The sequence below is a fragment of the Protomyctophum bolini genome, assembly GCF_963924005.1.
Source record: "Protomyctophum bolini genome assembly, chromosome: 17".
Taxonomy (NCBI): Eukaryota; Metazoa; Chordata; class Actinopteri; order Myctophiformes; family Myctophidae; genus Protomyctophum; species Protomyctophum bolini.
In genome coordinates, this window is record NC_137878.1 from 18,990,863 (window position 1) to 19,013,455 (window position 22,593).

Genomic DNA, 22,593 nt, shown 5'->3' on the forward strand with positions numbered 1-22,593 from the left:
CAGACCCAAACACAATAGGCTATCTGTGGTATATGTTTGCGTAATGGATATGTAACAGATATTAACGCAGTAACCTATACGCAAAGAAAATAATATTTCCTAACCCATCACGCGCCGCTATGTCTTTTATATGACATAGGCTACAAAATTAAGCGAGAGCAAATGAACGTTCAAAACTGACATCATGAACTGGAGAGCATTTCTACACCGTGCTGCTGACAGACGCTGCTGCTTCTCTTCGCCGCAGACATCCGCCCCCCACCCTTTCCTCGCCGAACTGCACCGCCAAACCATGTCAGTAGAGTTTTACGATTATGAACTGGGTAAATGACATTGGGAAGTGTGGGAACACTCGCTCACGATGCAGCCATGAACTTATTACCAGTGTGATCCTTTGCTGAAGATATGTGATGGAAACTGGTCCCCGTATCTGAATCCCCCCCCCCCCCCGCCCCCCCCTTTTCCCACAGTATATTTGAATTCCTTTATGATGAATTCCTGTTCTGTTCTGTAACTATATATAGAAGTGTCTATTTGTACGTCTCTAAATGTTTTGATGAATTGAACATGGTGGACCCTCTTGTAAACAAGTGTAATGCTTAATTGGGTCGTCCACTCACACTTTGTATTGAGTTTGTGCTTGAAATGTACTGTAATTCTGCAAACTGTTAATAAATATTTCAATCAATCAATCATGGATCACACTGCCATTGTTGATATTTTCTAAAAGCACTCTTAGACCAGAATTTGTTATTTTATAAGAAGGCTATATGTCTAACTCCCCCAGGCCAAGTTAACTCCACGATAATTTGAACCCCAAAGGCCATGCAGGCAGTGCCGGTTCTAGGCCTTTTGAGGCCCTAGGCAACATATTATACAGAGCCCAAAATGTTTATAAACAAATCACAAATGTTTATAAACAAATCACAAATGTTTATAAACAAATCACAAATGTTTATAAACAAATCACAAATGTTTATAAACAAATACCAAAATGTTTATAAACAAATCCCAAATCCCTTGGTCCTACCCCCCCGACCATGAGACTTACTACAGGTAAACTGGTAGTGGTCCTACCCCCCCCATGAGACTTACAAATCCCAAATGTTTATAAACAAATCCCAAATGTTTGTAAACAAATCCCAAATGTTTATAAACAAATCCCAAAATGTTTATAAATAAATCACAAATGTTTATAAACAAATCACAAATGTTTATAAACAAATACCAAAATGTTTATAAACAAATCCCAAATCCCTTGGTCCTACCCCCCCGACCAATGTTGCAGGATAACTTTTAATTATTTGCCCTCGATTTTTAGGTAGGCCTATCTATTTCTTATTTTTCAAGCTTGATTTATTCAGTTTTGTTTGATGGTCTGGCACCAAATTCAATGTAATTGTTTTTCTTGCATCATGTCTTTGCATGCGAGAGGATTTTCTCCAAGGTACGGTGCTATGTTTTATTTTCGACACAAGGTGGCAATAGTGGGTTGTTTAATTAAGAGCCCTGTAGTGCTCTGTGTAGCCTATGTTACAGCATTACAATTTACAGGCAGACCCTACCCAGACATTTGGTTTATAATTTGAGAGGGGTAGCCTACAAGTAGGGCATGACTGTCGTGCCATGCAAATGAAGCTAGATTGACCTTTTGAGGTTAAAATACATACTGTATATCTTCAGGAGTTCAGGTATCACTTTGCTTTCTATAGGCCTGTGTGGCTGTGTGACTTAAGACCCAGCAGATTCCAGATGTAGCCTACACTCAGGTAACATTGAACAGCAAATATCTCGGCTATCATGATTAGGACAAATTATATTAATTATAGTTGCCCTTCCGTTGATTAGATCCAGTGTCATACTTAACCATGCATCCTGGGTGAAATGGTGTTGCAAATGTAGCTTACAACAAACAACACGTTTCGGGTTTGGATAGATTTTATTTTCAACCTGCACAATAAGTTCTTACACCATCACCCCCCAAACATATTTCTCAACATGACATGCATTCAGGTTGTCCCTGCAATAAATTATCATACTATTATTGCAGTTTATGACTAAGGGCTTATTACCTCTTCATCTATGTTTATACATACAAAAATATGATGTTTTTTTTAGGTTACATCAATTATTGTTGTTGCCCTGCTTACTGCAATACATGACTGGAAAGGTCAATGTCACAATCAAGGTCAAGGTTAGAATCAAGAACAGACTGCCTAATCAGTATGCTGCCCCGATGAAATAATCCTTTGAGTGGAAAAGGTCAATGGTTAAGGTGTAAATATACTGTATATGAATGAGAAGCTGTGTATTTACATTGCTGGTTAAACATTTTCAAAATGTTCATTAAAATGTTAGCAAATTTAAGCAGTTAGTGTAGGCCTACAATTACAAAGCTGGAATCTGTTTGTAAAATGTAGTAAGTGAGCACCCAGAGATATCAATGAAATATAAACAGCTGTTATTTTCACACAAACACAAATGTGATCTAAATATTGTCTTCATTACAACAGCTACCTTTTGCTGAAAGCAAAAGCATTTGTCAATTGCTGCAACACGGCTATTCATTTCTGGCTACTATAAGCAGCTTTAAAAATCTGTGGTAAAGTTCCATTCTTTGTACAAGTGAAAATCTAAAGTGAAAACCGTTGACTATAAAATGTTATATCATGTCTGTCTGTGGGATCTATTATGTAGCCCAATCAGCCGGGGGGCGACATCTTGTACTAATGCGTGCTTTAGTCGAATGACCTTTTCCTTTACTTTATAACTTCACAAAGCAGAACCCTAAGCTGCATCAATGAAGTTAAGAAGAACATATCACTTCTCACAGATTCAGTTGTCTTGTGATTCACCTGACGAATCAACCCATTCTCCTCTCTTTGCTGCATTTGTGCACAACTCCAGGCTGAGAAGTTATATGGCCGTCCACTGCATCCAAACTTCTGCCATCCACTGAGACATGACTCGTCTTAACATGAAACAGGAGTTTTAGTGATGGATTTCCAAAGCACTGTTCACAAATTCTAACACATATAGAAGTTAGAATAATAATCAGGCATGTGGTTTCTTTCAGAAACAGGTTTTTTATACTCCTCAAAATGGGTTTGATCATGAAGTAAATCTGTATGATAGTAAAAGATTGCAATTTCCGTGTTGCCAAAAGAGGCATAGACTGTCACCACTCACCACATCGAAATTTGTGCGGCTTCTTGAACAAACTTCAGAGGTAGTAATTTACTATGATTAGCTTTCACAAAGTGGAAAGGTTGGCCAATAACCATGGCTTTATTACTCTTGTAGGTACATTATGGTCCTGTAACATAATGGTGAACCAGTAAAGATAACCACTACATCCCTGATAATAATGATATCAAATAGGTCTGGTTTACATTACTATGTAACTTTGTGTACTCTTCATGCAAAGAGCTATATTTGTTCTTCCAATGGTCCATCTATCTTCCTAGTCCGGTTATCCTGCGCTCCCCTCCTGTTAATTTCTGACTGATCTGGAAAAGACAAAAATGTGTAGTCACTAACATCTGTGTGGATGAGGTTAAGTAGTCTAGAAGGAAAATCACACAATCTGTCCTTGTGCCAAAAGTGTGTTGAGTGTGTTACGTGGCCATAGTTTTGCACTAGGGTAAAAAATAATCACACCTGTGTGAAGTGAGGGTCGCTCTTCTCCTCATACATCATCATACATCATCTCATTCCAGCCAATCACAATTAGCCCTTCACTAAGTCCCTCCCCAACCCATCCTTGTCCAATAGGCACGTTAGCAGCGCAGGCAATTCAGACACTTCCTCAGGAGACTTTGCACAGATCTGAACACATTTGATTTGGCGTTAGGAAAACAGCCGTTGCAGCCGCATGCCCTTGCTGACGTCGACCCCAGGCAGGGTTTGAACCCACAAACATCCGCATGAAAGGCACATGCTCTAACCACCACACCAGCCCCTATAGGCAATTAAGAAGAACAACAAGTCTGAAATGCACACATAATCTCTCAATCTCTCTCTCTCTCTCTCACGCATACACACACACACACACACACACACACACACACACACACACACACACACACACACACACACGTATGCTACAGCAGCTAGGGAAAATGTTCAGTATGAAGAAGGTAGTGAGTGCATGCACATTGGTGTGATACCTTGGTGTGATGGGGACCCTCATCCCAGCTACCCCCCCCCCCCCACACACACACACACATGCACACACACATCTTTGAGTCATTATAATAAGGCCCACCCCCCTCCCAAATATGATGAGAAAGCCTGATAGCTCAAAATTGGATCTATTGTATAGATTATGGTGAATTATAGAAGGTTGGTTCTTTTCTTTTCCTTAAGTTTTAATTATGCTCTTATCCAACAGCCTTTTTCATTTTCTCCTCTTTATTTTCTTCACTGTCTTCTCTTCTCCTTCATTGTGTTCCTCTTCTCCTACTCCTGTCAGTTGGTGGTCCTTCCATCACAAGCAAATATCTAGAAGACTAGCGAAAAGACTGGATTGCCATAAGATTTAATGTACACCTTAAAGCTCCCTGGAGGATGCACTAATTGCACATTACAGATTTTACAGCCATGACCTTTCCTCCAGTGTCACCATTAGGTTAACATTTCCAGTTTACACAAAGGATATTTGAAAACATACAGTTTAGACTACCATGAAGCTTGCTCAATGCATTCATGCTCCCCAGAGAATTAACCCCGATTTCTCTAGAGTCTAGAGTATAGTCTAGCACCACCATAGGGCCAAAATGTCCAATTGCACAAATGCACACAAGATATCTCATAATAGTAAACTCATGACTAAGTTTATATAATATGTAAAGTCATTACTGACCTTTTAGTAAGTAACTACTAGTTATTTTAACCCCTCAAACTTTGTGTTAGCTAGTGAATCCTTATTGATGGGCAAATTAATTGATTGCATACTTCCAAATTTGACATTTTTCATTTATTTTATAGCAGGGCCTGGTCCCTCCATCTACCTGTAGTTGTTCTCAGTGGCAGCCAGAGGGTGCACTGGTTCCCAAACACTTGGTGGGGACCCATGTGGGTAGTGGACACGTTTTTGAGGGTTTTAATGATTATACATTTTCCAAAAATGTAATGTAATGTAATGTTTTCAGTAATTCAGGAAGAAATAAAAGAGAAATCAAATAAATTCTATAAATTAGAAAACAAATGTTTAAGAAGTAGTTTAAATAGTTGACTATTGCACTTGAGAATGTACAGTACAGCTATAAGGAAGGACCCACTCTTGTATACAGTCATACAGATGTAATGGATGTAACAAGAAAATGTTGAAGAAGTTACAATGTGAATACACAATTATATGTACTACGTAAGAAAAGTCGTGTAGGCTATATTATACACACTGCCATATAGAAAATGTCCCTGTCCCTGCCTATAAGCTGTGACAACCAGAAAAGAGATAGAAACAACACAATTATAATTGATTTATTTTATTTGTATTATTACCAGTGTCCGCACGTTACGTACAATAATGGACTCATTGGTCAGCATTGCTTAGAAGCATCACCCATACACTCATTCAGCCCCAGAGCCAAACCGCAGATCATAGCGCAGTACTCCAGGAAGTCCACAGACCCACTGCCATCCATATCCAGTTTGGAAAACGCCTCACAGGCACCAGGCCCCTGCATGATTGGGGAATTAAAAATAAATAAATAAAATTGCATTCTCCATTATAAAGTCTGTTATTGGTTATTCATTATGAGAATAGTATGCTGTATTGTCCAAAACTGTCATTAGACACCCTGGAGTCCGTTTTATGTGCAATGATGTATTCCCTTTGTATTTAGGGTTTCTTCCTGGAGGATGAACCCTTGACAGTCAAACGTGCCAATGAAAAAAAAACAGTAATATAGTGACATCACATACTACCCCTCCCCCTTTATCATACAACTACAGCTGTGGGTGTGGCTTAAGTTCAGGTGGATCACCACCCATCACCACCCACCAGGCAAACCAGGCATACTTAATGAACTGGTGGGGGTGCCCACATAAAAACGACATTTTAACAAACACTGTACACTTTGTACACACCTTGTATAACAATAAGACCTGATGATCATGTTTTAGGGTGTAAAGAAATCATGGCACTCCATCTTTAAGCTACACATACAGTACAGTACTTTTCCCCAAACTATTGTAAGAACCTCTTGTCCTTATTTACTGTAATGCTATGTTGTTGATGTCCCTGCACCAATTACGGCAATCAATAGCCTGACGGATGCAAACCCTACTACACAGTGTATAAAACTTTGCAAAGAAATTGAATCTGTGACTTACAGCAACATGTGGCAGCTGTTCTGTCACAAGTTTTTTAAATGCTTCCTTCTTCAAGGTTGCGTCTTTGCCAGTACCATCTGCATACTTATGGAACACTCCAGCCAGGGTCATCAGCCCCATTTCCAGAGGAGGTATGGCTTTCAGTTTCTGCTCATCCATGTTTCTTTACAGAAAGGACCAGGTGGGTGATGTTGAGCTAAACACAATATTAAAATAAAAAATAAAAATAAAAATAAAGAAGAAAAATAAATACATAAAAATTTGCACTTTCAGTACCTTACTACGTAAGTAGGCTTACGTAGTGCTACTATTCTAATACTGCAAAACTATGCTGCACTGCCAAAAAACATCTCTCAAAGACAAGGCCAGATGTATATGCACAGTATAGGCCTACCTTCTGGAAGAAGAAAAAAAACTATTACAGAACTACAGTATGGCATGAAACTAATTATAGGCTCTGTATTATTGTACACATGAGTTGTACAATAATAGAGATGAGGAAAAACATGATTTTTAAATACTGATCATCATTGTTTTCAACCAAAAACAGATAAATTGCATAATGTAATAAGAAATACAAATGCCTTCATTAATATTCATACATACTCCCAATTTGCTTTCCTACCTGTGAGATGAAGGTGAATCCAGCTAGTGAAGAGGAGAGAATGTGGACGGCATTAAATAGCTGAGTACCCAGCAAAGACACCCTCCCACTATTCTCCGTTGACAACACCTCAAATCTTCCCGCATCAAATCCATCCCAACATATTTGTCGTGGGTGCGTGGGTGCAAACAAAGGTTCTTGCAATGTCACACAGTCACACCCTCACGTGCACAGGTTGCCAGTGCAATAAATGCTTACAGATTTTAATACTTGTATGGCAGTTTATATATTTTAAGTTGTACACTGCATGTATATTCTGATGGAAACGTTATATCGAAACGTTTCAGCCTGGCGACTGGGTTGTCTGATAGTAGGCAACTAGGCCTATTCCACAATCTCTGAATGCTATATAGAAGCATTTGAAAATGTTGGCTTCGGGAGACTATCCTGATATAGTATCATTGCTGTTTGTTCAAGGGTGTCCTGTAGGGGTTACACCACCTCACACTAAGTTCAAACTTAACCCAGTTATAGCTTAAATGGCTTTTAGTATGCATATACGTGGAAAAGTGGAGATATTTGACTAAATACGCGTTTTCGGCAAGAACTTTCAAATGAATATAATTAAACTAGTCCCCAAAATGACTCCAAGTCTTATGAATGAATTATTTGGAGACCACCTGATGACCTCTCTTCCAGGCCAATTAAGGCATCCATTAGAAATGGATTATATTCGCATCTTTGATGTATTTACAAACTGAACTCCCTGGGAAACCAGTGACCTCCAGGAAAGTCTGGATGGCAACCGAGGAAGGTCGGTGACGCTGGAAAGACAGCTGACCTCCAGGAAAGTCTGGCAGGGCAACAGGGGTTAGCAACCTCAGTTGCAGCACTCGCTAGATGGCACCACGCAAACAGACTGTACAAATAAGCAATACCCCAGAGTCTCCAGAGAGTGACAACTGACAAGAGACTCGATAGGACTCGATAGGACAGATGGAATGATCTGTAGGCTGCCCTGAAGAGATGATTATGTTTTGGGTTGAAAACGTCAAGGTGTATAGATGTCCACTCTATACCCCACAGGGGGAAATCATTTTGCTCAGGTCAATACAGACAATTAAGTCGATAAGACGCACACACAATCATAGGAACTTGGAAGTGCACTATTTGCATTTTATGTCTATAGTCCATTATAGGCCTAATAATCTTTATCTATATAAGTTTACAGTATAGGGAGTAGGCCTATAGTCTATACTATATTCATATATGCTAGAGCTGTAGGCTATATATAGGCCGCGGGCCTATATATAACACACACACACACACACACACACACACACACACACACACACACACTCACGCGTTTTGTAGAGATATCCACGCTGTGGGGCGAGATATCCACGCTTTGGGGGCGAGCTATCCATCCGGGGGGAGCCGTCTTCACTTTTCGCAGGGCGAGTTGGCAAAGGGGCGAGATGACCTGTTACCTTTTGGAGGCATGTGTGATGTCTGTGCATGGCAGAGGTTAAATCACTGTGGTTAGGACCTGTCCTAAACCACACCAAATATAGGCTAAACCTATAAGCAACCTAAACTTTAGGTTGTTTATAGGTTTAGCCTATATTTAATTATGACATTTAATTTAATCATCTTTAAAATAGAAGATGCTATTATATTGACAGACACGTATACGTAGGCCTAGTTGAAAAGGAATCAGCTTTATTCAAACTGATCAATTATGTCGTGATCGATATTGGCGGATCGATTAATGGGAATAGGCCTACATGTGTCTGACTCTGCAGTCTTTACTCTTTGCGCTACAGAATAATCTACAAACCGTTGCTACAGTAGGCCTACGTTGTCCAGGGCGGCGCCTATAAAATACCGACGGCGGCTGTATTTCTCAACTTCTGCATTTCAACGTCTCCTCCAGTCAGAAGTCAACTTCCAAACCTCGCACGGTAAGATATTGATCATAACTGGTCTGTACTGTCTAACTGGTCTGAGTCTGACTTTGCCCCACGTAAAAATGTAGATAAATAGGAGAGTTTAGCGGCAAAATAAATATAGGCTAGGCCTTAATCTCTAGCCCTTTCAACAAAGTGTATAGGCTTATACCCTCTGGCATTCTTTGTATTAATTGAAGTGCGCTGCCTGCAGTCTGACTGGCAGACTGGCAGCGCACTTCAATTACTTATATATTAGCCTAGGCTACTTCTTTCTTTTGTGCGGAACATGCAAAAAAAACGAAATGTTTTCTTGGGCGGGGGGTATGATCTAGGTAGGACAAAATAAGGCTAATAAATCAATACTGATGAATTGAAAACGGTGGAGCTTTATGGTGTCGTCCGTCCACTCACAGTTTTTGGAGTTGTGCTTGAAATACATGTACAGATGTAGGCGGCGGCCTACTGTAATTCTGCAAACCTAATAAATACTAGGCTACTAATAATATAATAATATCAATCAATCACATAATACTTTGGTCCGGAGTCTCCGGACACTTCTGGAAAGTAGAAAATATAGTTCAAGAATGCTGGGCAGTGTAGGCTACAAGTTTATTTCAGCGTCCTAATCTTATTCCTGTCTAGGTAATTTATTCTGAGATCATGTATCATTAATAGAGTGAAGTCCAGCCAGGTTTCTGTAGGTATTGGTACAGGGTGTGGCTGGTGTTTTTCAATGAATGGGAGCTGAGTTGCCTACACACTACAGGCACAGGCACATTAGGTGGATTGTTGTTGGATTTGCGCTCTCTTCCCACCTGGTTCAACTAATACTCATTCTAGCAGAATGAGTAATGAACTTGACGGACGGAAGAGAACATTTGGTAGAATGATTCTACCACATTTTCCATCCCCTGATAGTACCAATGATGACCCAGATACCCTATATTTTTCTCCTTAGCCACTGCTGTTGTTGTCCATGTAAAACTATGTAGCCTACTGATTTTCTGTAGGCCTATATTATGCGGCTTATGTAGCTATGTGTGTATTGGTATATGTATATGTTGTACAATTTACAAAACTCTGCTCTTAAAACAATCACACTCATGTGAAGTGAGCGGCTATAGCACAGCTCCTTTAAATCCAATTCTAACCAGAATTGGACACAGCTTTCCCAGTTATTAATTCCAGCTGTAGCCTACATGCACAACAATGTAATGACACAAATTCTCGTTCCAATTTCCATTCTCCACTTTGAAAATATCTATATTTGACCCAAGAACCCCTGACACGAGTTATGACCGCTAGCAATCATATATGAATCCTCTCATTGAAGGACTTTAGGTCACGCCACAAGATGCCCAGGGTGTTGGATTTGTATAGGCTCCCACTCCAATCCCTATAGGAGGATATAATGTACTATTGACAATGTTAATCATATAGGGCCCGGGGGTAACTATTTACTCTTGGAGGGACACGACAGGGACATTCTCAGCATCCTCCACAATTCTTTATTCTGGGATGTTTGGAGGGTGAGCTGGAACAAAAGTAGCCTAATAGAAATATCTACATTTTCATTTTCCTTCTGTGTCCCTTATAGTGCAACCACAGTCCGCACCATGCCTTCAGAACTGGAGACCGCCATGGAGTCCATGATCAAGGTGTTTCACCGATATGCCTCTAAGGACGGCAAGCCTGGCACGCTTACCTCCCGGGAGCTCCGAGAGCTGATGGAGAACGAGCTCTCTGGATTCCTCAAGGTAAGGAGAGACCACCCCACCCCACCATGCTGATGCTTTCTTTTACACTTTAATATGTGAAGACATTCTTTTTGTGGGGTGTGAACTATTCTTAGCGTCTAGCTCTGCTTCTACTGTAGATGTCTTTGATCACATATTAGTTTAAATTGCATTGTATAATGCTCTGAGCCTCTGAAAAGGCTGAAATATTAGAGTCATACTATGTAGATGACTGACATCACAGGCTGGCCACATTAAGTCTAAAATCCACATTGGAACCACACCATTCCCATGTGGATACCAAGATCCACATGATTCTATTTTTCAAAATGTTTTTTTGCAAGTTGTGAAATCTTGTCCAACTCTCATTTTTTATGAAGCTGGTTTCCTCCATATTGCCTCACTGCTCATTGTACTGTTGCAATTGGTCATTCTCAATAAGGGCGTCTGCTAAATGCCTGAATGAAAGTACGGTAGTCAAGTGTTAATATAAAAATCTGTTATTTACAGTAGTGACAAGTGGGCCAAGTTTAACAGTCCCCTGTGTCCCCTCTGTGCCCAGTCTCAGAAGGATCCCTCTGCCGTTGACAAGATCATGAAGAATCTGGATGCCAATAGAGACGGCCTGGTAGACTTTGAGGAATTTGTCTCCCTGGTTGTTGGACTTTCGATTGCCTGTGAGCAGTGTTATCAGATGCACATGAAGAAGGGCGTGAAGTAAACGATGAGGGGAGGAAGAGGAGATGAGGAAACATTTCAACTTTATTAGGAAAAAAACCCTTTACTTTATTTCAGAAGAACTTTTCTACCTTGTAAAGATTGCACAAATTCCCATTAAACAATGCTGAATGAATTCCCAACATTGTGAAAGTTGTCTTGTGATTGTTGCATGGATGGGTGCGTACAGGTGTGTCTTTGTCTGTTTGTGTGAAAGGTGTAGCATACATTTGTTATTTTATCCACCTCTTGGTTTCTATATCGGCTTGAATTTCTTGTTTATGACCATACTGGCTAGCCATAGGTTTTAAATGTTCAAATCATATACTTTACATTACTTTGAAACAATTTCCAAATTCATTATCTTTTTTTAAAAAATATACGTGTATATAGCATTTGGAAACAATTGCAACTTTAACATGGAGATACACACTTCTCCGGTTACCGCTAGAGTCGGTCCTCTGGGTGTGTATCAGAGAATACTGTGTGTTTAGAGAATTCTTCTAATCTCAGCTCTGTTGGCACTCTCCACCTGTCTTCCATGCTGAGGTTTAAGAGGGCAGAGGAGCCTCTCTCTGCCAGACTGATAAAAATCAGCTTATCACCATGCTCAGGAATCCTCACATGTTCACTGAATGACCACACCTTACATTAACAACTCTAGTATACTGGTCTCCAGTCTCCACCTGTGTGAGCCTGGCTGCTGGCACACCAATAAAGGCATGTTCAAAATATGTATGTATTCAAAATAATTTACGATATGATATGCCTTGTTTCTGTTTGCAGTTTTACTTTTAGACCAATCTATGGACTAATTCCACTGTACTCAACAGTATTCAGCACAGTCTTTCGAATAACTGCGGAGAGTCTGAGTCACAGGACATAGCTGATGAGTGATTTGCAGATTGTTATATTTACACAAGGCCCCTTTCATTGTGCTTCATGGTTTGGTGGAAGATGTTTGGATCTCTCTCTCTCTCTCTCTCTCTCTCTCTCTCTCTCTCTCTCTCTCTCTCTCTCTCTCTCTCTCTCTCTCTCTCTCTCTCTGTCTGTCTGTCTGTCTGTCTGACCGTCTGACCGTCTGTCTGACCGACCTTCTGTCTTCCTCTATTTTCTGTCTCCCTTTCTCTGTCTGTTTTACTGTATAGTATATCTCCCTCCCTTCATACTTGGGAAGGGCCTAACTATGTGGTCAACCAATGTTACTGGTTAAAGGCAAACATGGTGGTTGCTAGGATACAGTTGCGTGGGTGTGTGGATAGAAGGAAAGTTTCCATTTAATACCAGATTTACACAAGGGCCACGACACACCCTTGTGACACATAGGAGTGGTTGAGAATGGGGAGTTCCTCTTTTTTGTGTCTTAAAGGGGAAAATAACTTTTCATTTGAGAATTCACATGTTAGTCATATGTTATTCCACATTATGTTCTAGTTTGGAAAAAGTTACAGGAACAAACTGAATTGAGCGTACAACATAATAATCTGAATTTGCAAACATGAACATGAGAATATATCCAAAAGCAAATACTGTTCAGTGACGTTCAATTAAAGAAGAAAATCAAATCTTAAACATTACTCTTCATCTTCAAGTATTAAATATGAATTACTTTATGCAAGAAGCAAGCGCAATATTTATTGATCAATCATGCGTTCAAAATATGACTGACTGAAAGAATATACGGTCACTCTTTATAATATATATTATATATTGGGTCCAGTTCTGGACCTTCTTCTCTCTGAACACTAGATGTCAGGATTACATAAGAATGGAGCAATATGTTAACAATACTGTCACAGGATGAAAGCATTGCTTGCCATAATATTGTAATAATCCTAATTATTAACAAGACAATTATTCAACCCTGCAGGCACTGGAATTGTTCAACAATGTTTTTTGATATAACTTCACTTCCACATTTCTTTCAAATAATCCTAATTATTGTGCCATTGCAAATGTAATCAAATTATTGATTATAATTAAAACAAACCCAAAAACAGCATAGGCACCTATATAGATATGTTATCCCTATTACTTTGCTGCTGAAAGTGGACGGAGGAAAAACAGAAGATAGACGACAGATTTGAAAGGACCAAATTGAGAAGCAATGGTTATGTATTGTCAGAGAGGATAGTCTCTGCTGACGGCAGCTTTCCAATTACTAGATTAAGACGTTAAACCAAGTATGTGAATAGCTGAAGTGCGGAACATCCAAAAATTCCAACAAGCAGAAACATGTTACAATTTGGATAGCTTCCATTCTTTAAATATGTGAACAAAACTGTGTCTGTATTCAGTCAAAATAAACGTGCTCGCACGCATACTCTTCTGGTTGCCATGGTGGAGATGTTTTTGCTGGTATATCAGCTCTTTTAAGGCATGTCAGCCGTGTGACTCATCAGGATTCTGAGTCACACATTGAACCACCAGAAGAGTAGAGCTGGAGGGGATGCACGCACCATCTGACAACCCTGAAAACACGAATAAAGAACGGCTAACTTATCCTCATCGTTAGTTTGATTCATGTGCTCGTGTTGCAAAGCATTGGAAGTCATTGTGAGAATAATATCGCATAGTTGTAACGATAATCAACTTGATTTTGAAAATAGCCAAATAGACAATCTCTCGTTGTGAGCTTGTAGATCTGCTATTTTTGAAAAGATTAAGATGACTTATGCCATATCACAATATTATTATACAACATTATAGTCTTAGATCCTGATAATATCATCAACATATTGCCCAGCCAGCCCTAATTTGAAATGACTCTGAATAGCACACATTTCCATTCCAAGCGCTTCCTTGTCTCATAGGAGGAAGTAATCAATCCATGCAGGCTGCTGTGACAAATTTGTTTGTGATATGGAGTAGTGCTGGTTATGGTATCCATAGCAACAAGTGTCATCAGGTCTCCAATGACATTTACCTAATAATTGCTTATATGGTGTGGCTGTTAACACAGAAGTAGGGGGCTTATATTGTGTGTGTGTGTGTGTGTGTGTGTGTGTGTGTGTGTGTGTGTGTGTGTGTGTGTGTGTGTGTGTGTGCGTGTGCGTGTGCGTGTGCGTGTGCGTGTGCGTGTGCGTGTGCGTGTGCGTGTGCGTGTGCGTGTGCGTGTGCGTGTGTGTGTGTGTGTGTGTGTGCGTGTTTATGAACTGGATGCATATATGGATCCAGTTTACTTGTTAATATACAAACTATTTTAGTTGCATAATATGTCTTCAGTCTAACCCTTTGCCCTCATAAAGATCCTCATCCAGGATAGTGGGTTATATAGTGTATATAGGCAATTGCATTGTACCAAGTTGGACTTAAGTTGGACGGGTAAACAGCGAGTTTATTTGATTCAATTCTATTTTAATATTGTACCAAATCATAAGTTGCCTATAGTCACTTCACACACAAGATCAGAGATGCAATGTTTCCCCCCTCAGCACTTTGTTGACAGTATAGCTATAGGAAAAACTCCCCTTTAATGAAAAAAAAGGAAAATCTTTGAGCAGAACCAGGCTCTAGGGGTGGGTGGCCATCTGCCTTGTCTATAGCCTAATAGGAGGTAAACCCAGTTACAGGTGGGTTTTTTTAGGTACAGCTACAGTGAAAGCTGTGTTTTTTTTACACTCTCAAATTAATTTTCTGGATTTTACTGTGTAGTGTAGGACTGAAGTATATCTAATCCTCTTTGATGGATGATGGATCATTTTGTAAATACCCTATGCTGTATAGGTGAACAGGTGCAGTCATTCATGTACCAATGGTCTGACTCTGGGTCATGTTACAGCAGCTGCTGAAAGCAACCTAATGTCCCCTGTTGTTTGTTCCACACATCATTATTCCCAAACCGTTTGGTGACATCCTGTCAGTGCGGAGATTGCATCTTAAACCAGCGAAACCCTACAGAATATACTTTGTCCATTAAGGGACTACAGGCCTGCTATTTGTTCCCTACAACAAATATCTGATCTACAAGCTCACGTGTTACAACCTACAACGTGATAGGGCAAAAATATATGCACACCAAATAGCTCCCAGCGTTTATTAAATGCAACAATGTTTTGTGCAACACAGGCTCTTCCACAGGCCTCTTGCCTGGTTCATGCATGTTCATGCATTCAAGGGCTGAAGTCATGATTGACACTCATGACACAGAATTATACAGATTTTCTACACTGTTTTTGCTGCCCATGGTGAACTGACTCATGCTGTTAAATATGGATAATCCTGCTATGACAACAACTGCAAGATGATAGATTCCACGCAGAGAGCTATATCTTGCCACCTGTTGGAGAAATGCAGTTGCAACATATTTGGCTAATAAGAATTAACTAATTGTGACTAATTCTGTCTCTATCTCTATCTGCACAAATTATACAATGCAAAGTTAACATCTCATTGAATAGCAAGAAAAAATACTTTTAATCTCACATACTAGTTTTAACCATAGGTTAAAGGCTTTTGTCATTAACCTTCATAACCAACTAAACAGTGAGTATAAAATATAAGATTTTGTTTAATATTTAACCCATTTTTATGACAGGATAGGATAACAAAATCACCCAATTGATAAATATTATAGAATATCCAGTCCAGTTGGCCAAGTGGTCCAGGCGCATGTCAGGCTTTGGCCTGACAGTGTGTCGCGTGTTTGAGTCCCGTTCATGATGCTGCATGTCTCTCTCCCTCTTTCCTGTTCATCTTCACTATACTATATCAGTAAAGGCAGAAATGCCACACACAAAAATCAAGTCCAGTGTCCAGTTTTGTAATCTGAATCAGATTTCTGTTATCCTATCTGATAAATTTAGAAAAACTGGGAAAAAGGTCAGCCAGTGAGCACTCTAGTAGTGCTCACTGGTGTGGTAGTGTGGTAGTAGTGTGGTAATTTCTGGCAACCATAACATGCTGCTGTACCTACCTGTTCCTCTGAGCTTGCGTGAAAGGTAACTTGTTTTATACCCCAATTCCTGCCTACTCTTTCCGGTGCTTGAGTCCTGCTTAAAACCATGACACAGCTACTGAACAATATATGTCAATACAAGCTTATTGGTCAGTTAGTTAGTTACACTGAATAATTATATTTTGTGTAAGAGTAATGTGAGATGGCAAAGAGTTACAAAATGATATTGAACTGTGCGTTTGAGGAGATTACTTCTTGGAAAAGGAACTGTTAAATGACCCAAGGTGACATTCGACTGATAATTAAATCTGTTATTTGTACTTAATTGCGAACGCAGTGAGCACTTACTATGAGACCTAGCAGATCATGTCTGTGTGTGTGTGTGTGTGTGTGTGTGTGTGTGTGTGTCTGTCTGTGTGTCTGTCTGTCCCGCTTTTGTGCCCATATATGGAGCTGAGTGATTACGTCACCATGACTCAGCCATAACCATATAAGGAGTCCCCAAAGCAGCTATACGTCCAAAACCCAAATATGTACGAGCTGCGTTCGCTTCCCGCGTTTGCGCGTCTTACTGGTGTAAATCGCTTTGGATTAAGATTGTACATTTTGTAAATTTTAAGCCTGTGCGCAATATTAGTGTGTGTGGAACAGTGAAGTGCCAATCTGGCTGCTTGAGTTTTGAACAAGTTGTAATTTGTTCAGGTCTGTCTTAGTTGCCTGAGTATCATACCACTCTGAAACAGTCATCCATTCATTATATTATCACCACTAGCATCAGCTAAACTGAACAATAATAATAAAGAGTGAGTGTTTGCGTGAGAATGGGATGTGTGATATTTTCTTAAAAGGCCCCCATGAGAATAACTTGTGACCAAATCTAATTTTGCGCAAAGGAACCAGTGACTGTTGACGTTTCACAGGACATTTAAGTGATACTGCATGACTCAGATGAGGTGGGAGAAATACCAAACACCAAATTTGTATTATTTTTGTAGTCCTGCATAATGAAATTATCCTGGTGGTAGTTTACATTACAATAACCCAGACTAAAGCATCCACTGTCTGAATCAAGATACGTTTTTGATAAAACACCACAGTGTAAAACACAATAATCCTAAAGGAATGTGGCTTTTGTACATTGGAACCAGATCAGTTCCTTGTCCTGAGTGTCCTCTGGTAGGAAAATTATTGTCCAATATTGAAACTTGGCCTGGAATTTAAAGGAAAATATGAGTACAGTATTGTGTGCCTGTGGGGGCTGTATGGTGGTTCAACTTCTGTGTGTGCGTGTGTGTGTGTGTGTGTGTGTGTGTGTGTGTGTGTGTGTGTGTGTGTGTGTGTGTGTGTGTGTGTGTGTGTGTGTGTGTGTGTGTGTGTGTGTGTGTGTGTGTGTGTGTGTGTCTGTCGGAGGAGGAGGAGGATTGAAAGTGGGCACCTCCCATCACAGATGTTTCAATTACATTCAACAAACAAAAAGAGAAACTATGAACGTTTGAATGAGCTACATTTATTAACGTATTGTATATTGATCATGAAATAACATAACAATGGGTTGTTTGTAAAAGGTTAAGGCAGGCAAGAACAAGGGTACAGGAAAGAGGGATGGCAAGAGGGAGGATCCCTTCGAGATGAGAGGACCCTCTCAGAGGGAGGGATAAAGGGTGTGGTGGTGGTGTATAAAATATCCATGACGTCCTTTTCTCCACACTCTCTGATTTAACCTTCCATCCTTCATCATTCCCAACAAACCAGCCTTGGTGAGTAAATAATTTACTGAATGTGATTTGAATTACAGATTTTCAACACTAGCGACTGACATTTCTGCAAGTCGGAACGTTTGTATAGAAGTTAATAATGTGTGTGCTTGTGTTAGCTTTTTGCTTATAAACTATTAGAACAAAGAAAAATCTAATTTGTCACTCAAAAGTCACTTGTGAGACTTGAGTGTTATTTGTGCCCGTAGTTAATGTAATCTGTTACATTGAATACTTCATGCATTTAAAATCCTGAATACATCACCCAGCGGTTTTCACTTCTTTCAGAGGAGAGCATGCCACTCGGTTGTCTCAAATGATTTTATGTTTAATCACAAAATTACATGGTTAAACTCAAAAGAATGTGAGAACAGTAGCTTAGAGTGCAACAAGTAGCAACGTTACTTTTCACATTGAAAGAGGAGAGCAATCGTGATTCCAATCTTGCTACGCTGTCCTCTTCTATGTGAGGAGGAGTTTAGAAAGCCCCTTGGCACCACAAGGTTCCTCTCTGTACCGTGCCCTGTAGCGGATGAGTGTCGTTAGTTGAGAAGAGGCTGTGAGTGGAATCGGGCATTCAAAATATACTGTTCCAAAGTGCACTGTAAAATCATGTGTAAAATGTAATCATGTGTAAAACATTTACACACATTTACACACTTATACTAATGGATAAATGAACACTGAGGATTTTACTTTGTGTGTTGTTAGGGGGAAGGACGTGGGCGTGGGCGGGGGGGGGGGGGGGGGGGGGGGTTGGTGAGCTCTGTTCACTTGTTTCCTTACCTGGCTTTGGCTGAACAACCGTGATACATGAGTGGTTGCCATGACAATGGCAGTCTCTCTGCTGAACCAGAGAACCTGAGATGCGTAACAGGACTGTAAAAGAGGCTGAGACCAGCCAGGCCCCGATGGAGACCCAGGGTTTATTTTTATCCAGCTCAGTGGAAACTCCAGAGATCACAAACAGAAAACAGAAGTGACGTTGACACCTGATTACTGCCTCAGCGCAGCAACCAGATGAAAAAGAAAGTGCATTGAGCATTTCTAAGTTTCTCCCTTTAGTTGTATTCCCCACATAGGTGTGAATTAAACGTTGAAAGCAATTTTGCACATGACAAAATAGCACCATGCACTGGTGATAGCATCAAGAGTTTGTGAAAGGAGTGTTCTCCATCCTCTGGAAACCTCTTTTCATGCTCAGAACAGATACTTTTTATAGGCCCTTGAGCATGGCACGCAACTAACTGTACCAAAATGAAGGCCCACATTGATGTGGTCTTATCTGTTGTATCAATATCCTTAATGTTTATTTTTTCCTTATTTAATTATGAGTTACCGAGCTTCCCTTTCACCATAGAGCTTGCAACCATAAACTCTGCCATGTGGCTCAATTTCACTTCTCACTTTTGTTTCTCATGGGATTTAAAGTTACAACACAAAATGAGTGCACCGCCCTTCAGTGTTTTAGCTATTTGACCTGATAATTCCCTGGAGACTGACAGGAATAAGAAAGAAAATATGATTAATTATATATTCTGTATAGTACAACATACGTAGGTGACAAATACGGTATACTGTAAGTGCAGCTAGCTCAGTCACAGTGCATGGACTGAGTACCGTACTGAATGCATGCATCACAGTAAGATAGTGTGGGCATCACTATAACATTTTTCTTAACCTGTTTCCCCCTGTTTTGTTCTCTGGACTCCCTTGCAGCAGCCACCATCATGTCTGGGGTTCAGAATGCCATGTCCCTCCTCATCTCTTCCTTCCACAAGTACTCTGGGAAGGAAGGAGACAAATACACCCTGAGTAAGATGGAGTTAAAGGAACTGCTGCAGAACGAACTTGGGGACTTGCTCGGGGTAAGTGACCTCTGGTCCATTTCTACTCTGAAAAATCCTCAGTGTTAATTTAACAACTCAAAAGTGGATAAATTACGGTAATATTGAAGATTTTACTGTAGGTTATGTGACACAGGGTGGTTGATATATTTATTACATAAGGTATCCTGTATCCACCATGCAATTTGACAGTGTCCAGAAAGGTCCCAGGTTCAGAACCAATAAAGCCACATCCTGTTCAAGTGTCTGAGTGCAGAACAGGAAACTGGTCCTACTGCCATGTGATCATGTCCTGTGGCAATTTATTTATTTATTTATTAACATCACTGACAGCAAGAGTTCCGCTCAGCTGAGCTTTATTCTGTCTGTGTGCTGGCATAAACAAAGTCATGTCTAATGACAACGTGTATGTACTGACACCATAAATACTAATTGCATTGTATGTATGCATTGTGTCTATAATTTCAGTTCAGTGTCTTGAGTTTCAGTCCAAAATAGGGCATACAAAAGTATTGTTGGCGGCTAAAAAGCAAAGTAGCCTACATTAAAGGGTTAATATTACAGTCATTAGTTAAGTGCTTTGCTTACAAAATAGACATTCTTTTGAAAATGGAATCATCTAGGCCAGTGGTACTCAAAGAAAGCGAAAAGGAAAGGACATTTTTTTTAAAAAGCAACTGAGCTGTGCATTTGTGTATAAGATGATATTTGAAAATCAAATATTAATGTGAAACAAAATATCCTAAATGTCAGTCGGCTTTATCTGTTTGTCCTCACTCTTGCAGAAGACCAATGACAAGGCAGCAGTGGACAAAATTTTCCAGGACCTAGACTCAAACAAAGACAACACTGTGGACTTCAAGGAGTTTGTCACTCTAGTCGCCTGCCTCACTGTGATGTGTAACGACTTTTTCATCAAGAAGAAATAAGAGCACTGATGCCATCTTGTGGCCATTATGGGAGCTACATAAGAGTGAGAAGGACAAAAAAGTCTGTTTCTTCACAGATCCTGTCAAATATTATATTAATTGAACAGTACTAAAATGCACATTTGAATTGAGTGTGGTGGCATAATTTACTGTAAAATTAAACAATAAATGTTTAGAACTAGACTGTTACATTTTCTCAGTGTCATGTAATTCATATTTGTGTTGTGTTGAGATGCTTATTCTTTTTCCATGCATTTCTCCTCCCTGCTTTTTCAACAAGCCCTTGTCTTTTGTCCTGGCTTAATTTCATTGTGGTACAATCCATAAAATGCCTGCAGCTCAACACCAACACAATGATCTGTCTGTCTGTCTGTCTGTCTGTCTGTCTGTCTGTCTGTCTGTCTGTCTGTCTGTCTGTCTGTCTGTCTGTCTGTCTGTCTGTCTGTCCGTCTGTATATCTATATGTTTGTGTGGCATTACTTGAAAGAGCTGTCTGTTCTTATCAAAACTATATTTTTGATGCTGATTATGTAGTTCCATTGTTACAAGTAAACAAGCCAAGGGCTATAACAACAACAGTTGGAAATAGAAACACACAGAAATGGCTCTGGAAGTAAACATAAATGTTTTTCATGACAAAAAAACAAGCAAAGATCTGTCAGGAAATTGGTCCTGACAGATACCAATACCATGTGATAAGATTCTTGAACACAGCATGCTCTCCACACCTATACATTGGGTTAACCCTATAGAACACTAAACGTAACTTTTGTCAAACCATCACTAAATCCTGGTATATTTTACCCAATGTAATATATTCCACTAAAAAGATTTCACATCACAATATATTGAAGTACAGCAATACATGGCAACTTCAGGTACTCTTCTTTAAGTCCATGGCGCTGGATGAGTTAATCCAGAGTATGGCAATACATCACATACATAAAAAGTAGTATAGAAACATGCAACAAGTATACGTGACAGTGGAATATCTATATAATGAAACACATACTATACTATCCCAGAAAGCCAAATGACGTCATGATAACGTTATGATGACGTCCTCCAGTGACGTCCTCCGACGTTCAGGACTAGGTCAGATGGGGATGATCTTTACATAATTTCCAGGACGTCTAAATAATATAGCTTATTCTGGCCTCGATCGGACTCTCTCTGATTCATCCAGGGACATCTGTCTTAATGGGCAGAATTTATGTCGGTTGAAATCAGATGATATTCTGGGCCACAATCGAGACCTCACTAATTCGTCCAGGTCCTGACTCCTGACCGTGCTTTCTGGGATACTATATACATATACTATAAAGTGCTATGACTACATAAAATGCAATTCTAGTGCTGTCTACGTAACATGCTATCTTAGTCTACATAAAGTGCTATCTAAGGGGCTAGGGCAAGTGCTACGGGCCACACACACACACACACACACACACACACACACACACACACACACACACACACACACACACACACACACACACACACACACACACACACACACATTTGAATTATTTTATTTGGATCTGCACAAGTGGCGTATACAGAATAGACCCAAACACTGGTCAGAATAAGGTTATACATTATATGGTCCAACCAGGCTGCTGCACATGCTTAACACACAGAGGGAAAAGAAGAGAAAAAATAAATAAATATATATATATAGCACATTGTTGACATACTATATACTTGATACTACTAGACAGGATGTTTGTTTTGGGTTTTTTTAAGCCACCTAGGGATAAATGAAACAACGCCTTCTCCAGACAGACAGACTGCCCATAGTAGCTGAGACAGAACAGT

General features: G+C 39.8%; 2 protein-coding genes and 1 long non-coding RNA gene across 4 annotated transcripts; 2 read left to right on the top strand and 1 right to left on the bottom strand.

The window, feature by feature from the left end:
- Positions 1-5,473: 5,473 nt before the first annotated feature.
- LOC308331963 lies at positions 5,474-7,093 on the bottom strand. The gene is made up of 3 exons (XR_013965643.1): positions 6,965-7,093; positions 6,340-6,535; positions 5,474-5,684 (listed from the first exon to the last, which is right to left on the bottom strand). It is a non-coding gene; the product is annotated as an uncharacterized lncRNA (long non-coding RNA).
- Positions 7,094-8,813: 1,720 nt separating this feature from the next.
- Positions 8,814-11,491, top strand: s100a10a (S100 calcium binding protein A10a). Its single transcript, XM_080786864.1, has 3 exons — positions 8,814-8,907; positions 10,493-10,652; positions 11,194-11,491. Exons 2-3 carry the CDS (start codon positions 10,512-10,514, stop codon positions 11,350-11,352), a joined length of 300 nt encoding a protein of 99 aa, XP_080642990.1. The 5' UTR covers positions 8,814-8,907; positions 10,493-10,511; the 3' UTR covers positions 11,353-11,491.
- Positions 11,492-17,862: 6,371 nt separating this feature from the next.
- On the top strand, positions 17,863-20,964 carry LOC308331431 (ictacalcin-like). Of its 2 annotated transcripts, none has more exons than XM_080786865.1 (3): positions 17,863-18,002; positions 19,722-19,867; positions 20,632-20,964. In XM_080786865.1, the coding sequence occupies exons 2-3, from the start codon at positions 19,730-19,732 to the stop codon at positions 20,773-20,775; spliced, it is 282 nt and encodes a 93-aa protein (XP_080642991.1). In that variant the 5' UTR covers positions 17,863-18,002; positions 19,722-19,729; the 3' UTR covers positions 20,776-20,964. The 2 variants fall into 2 exon arrangements, with proteins under 2 accessions (XP_080642991.1, XP_080642992.1); XM_080786866.1 differs by having other exon boundaries at positions 17,938-18,002; positions 19,719-19,867.
- Positions 20,965-22,593: the final 1,629 nt, after the last annotated feature.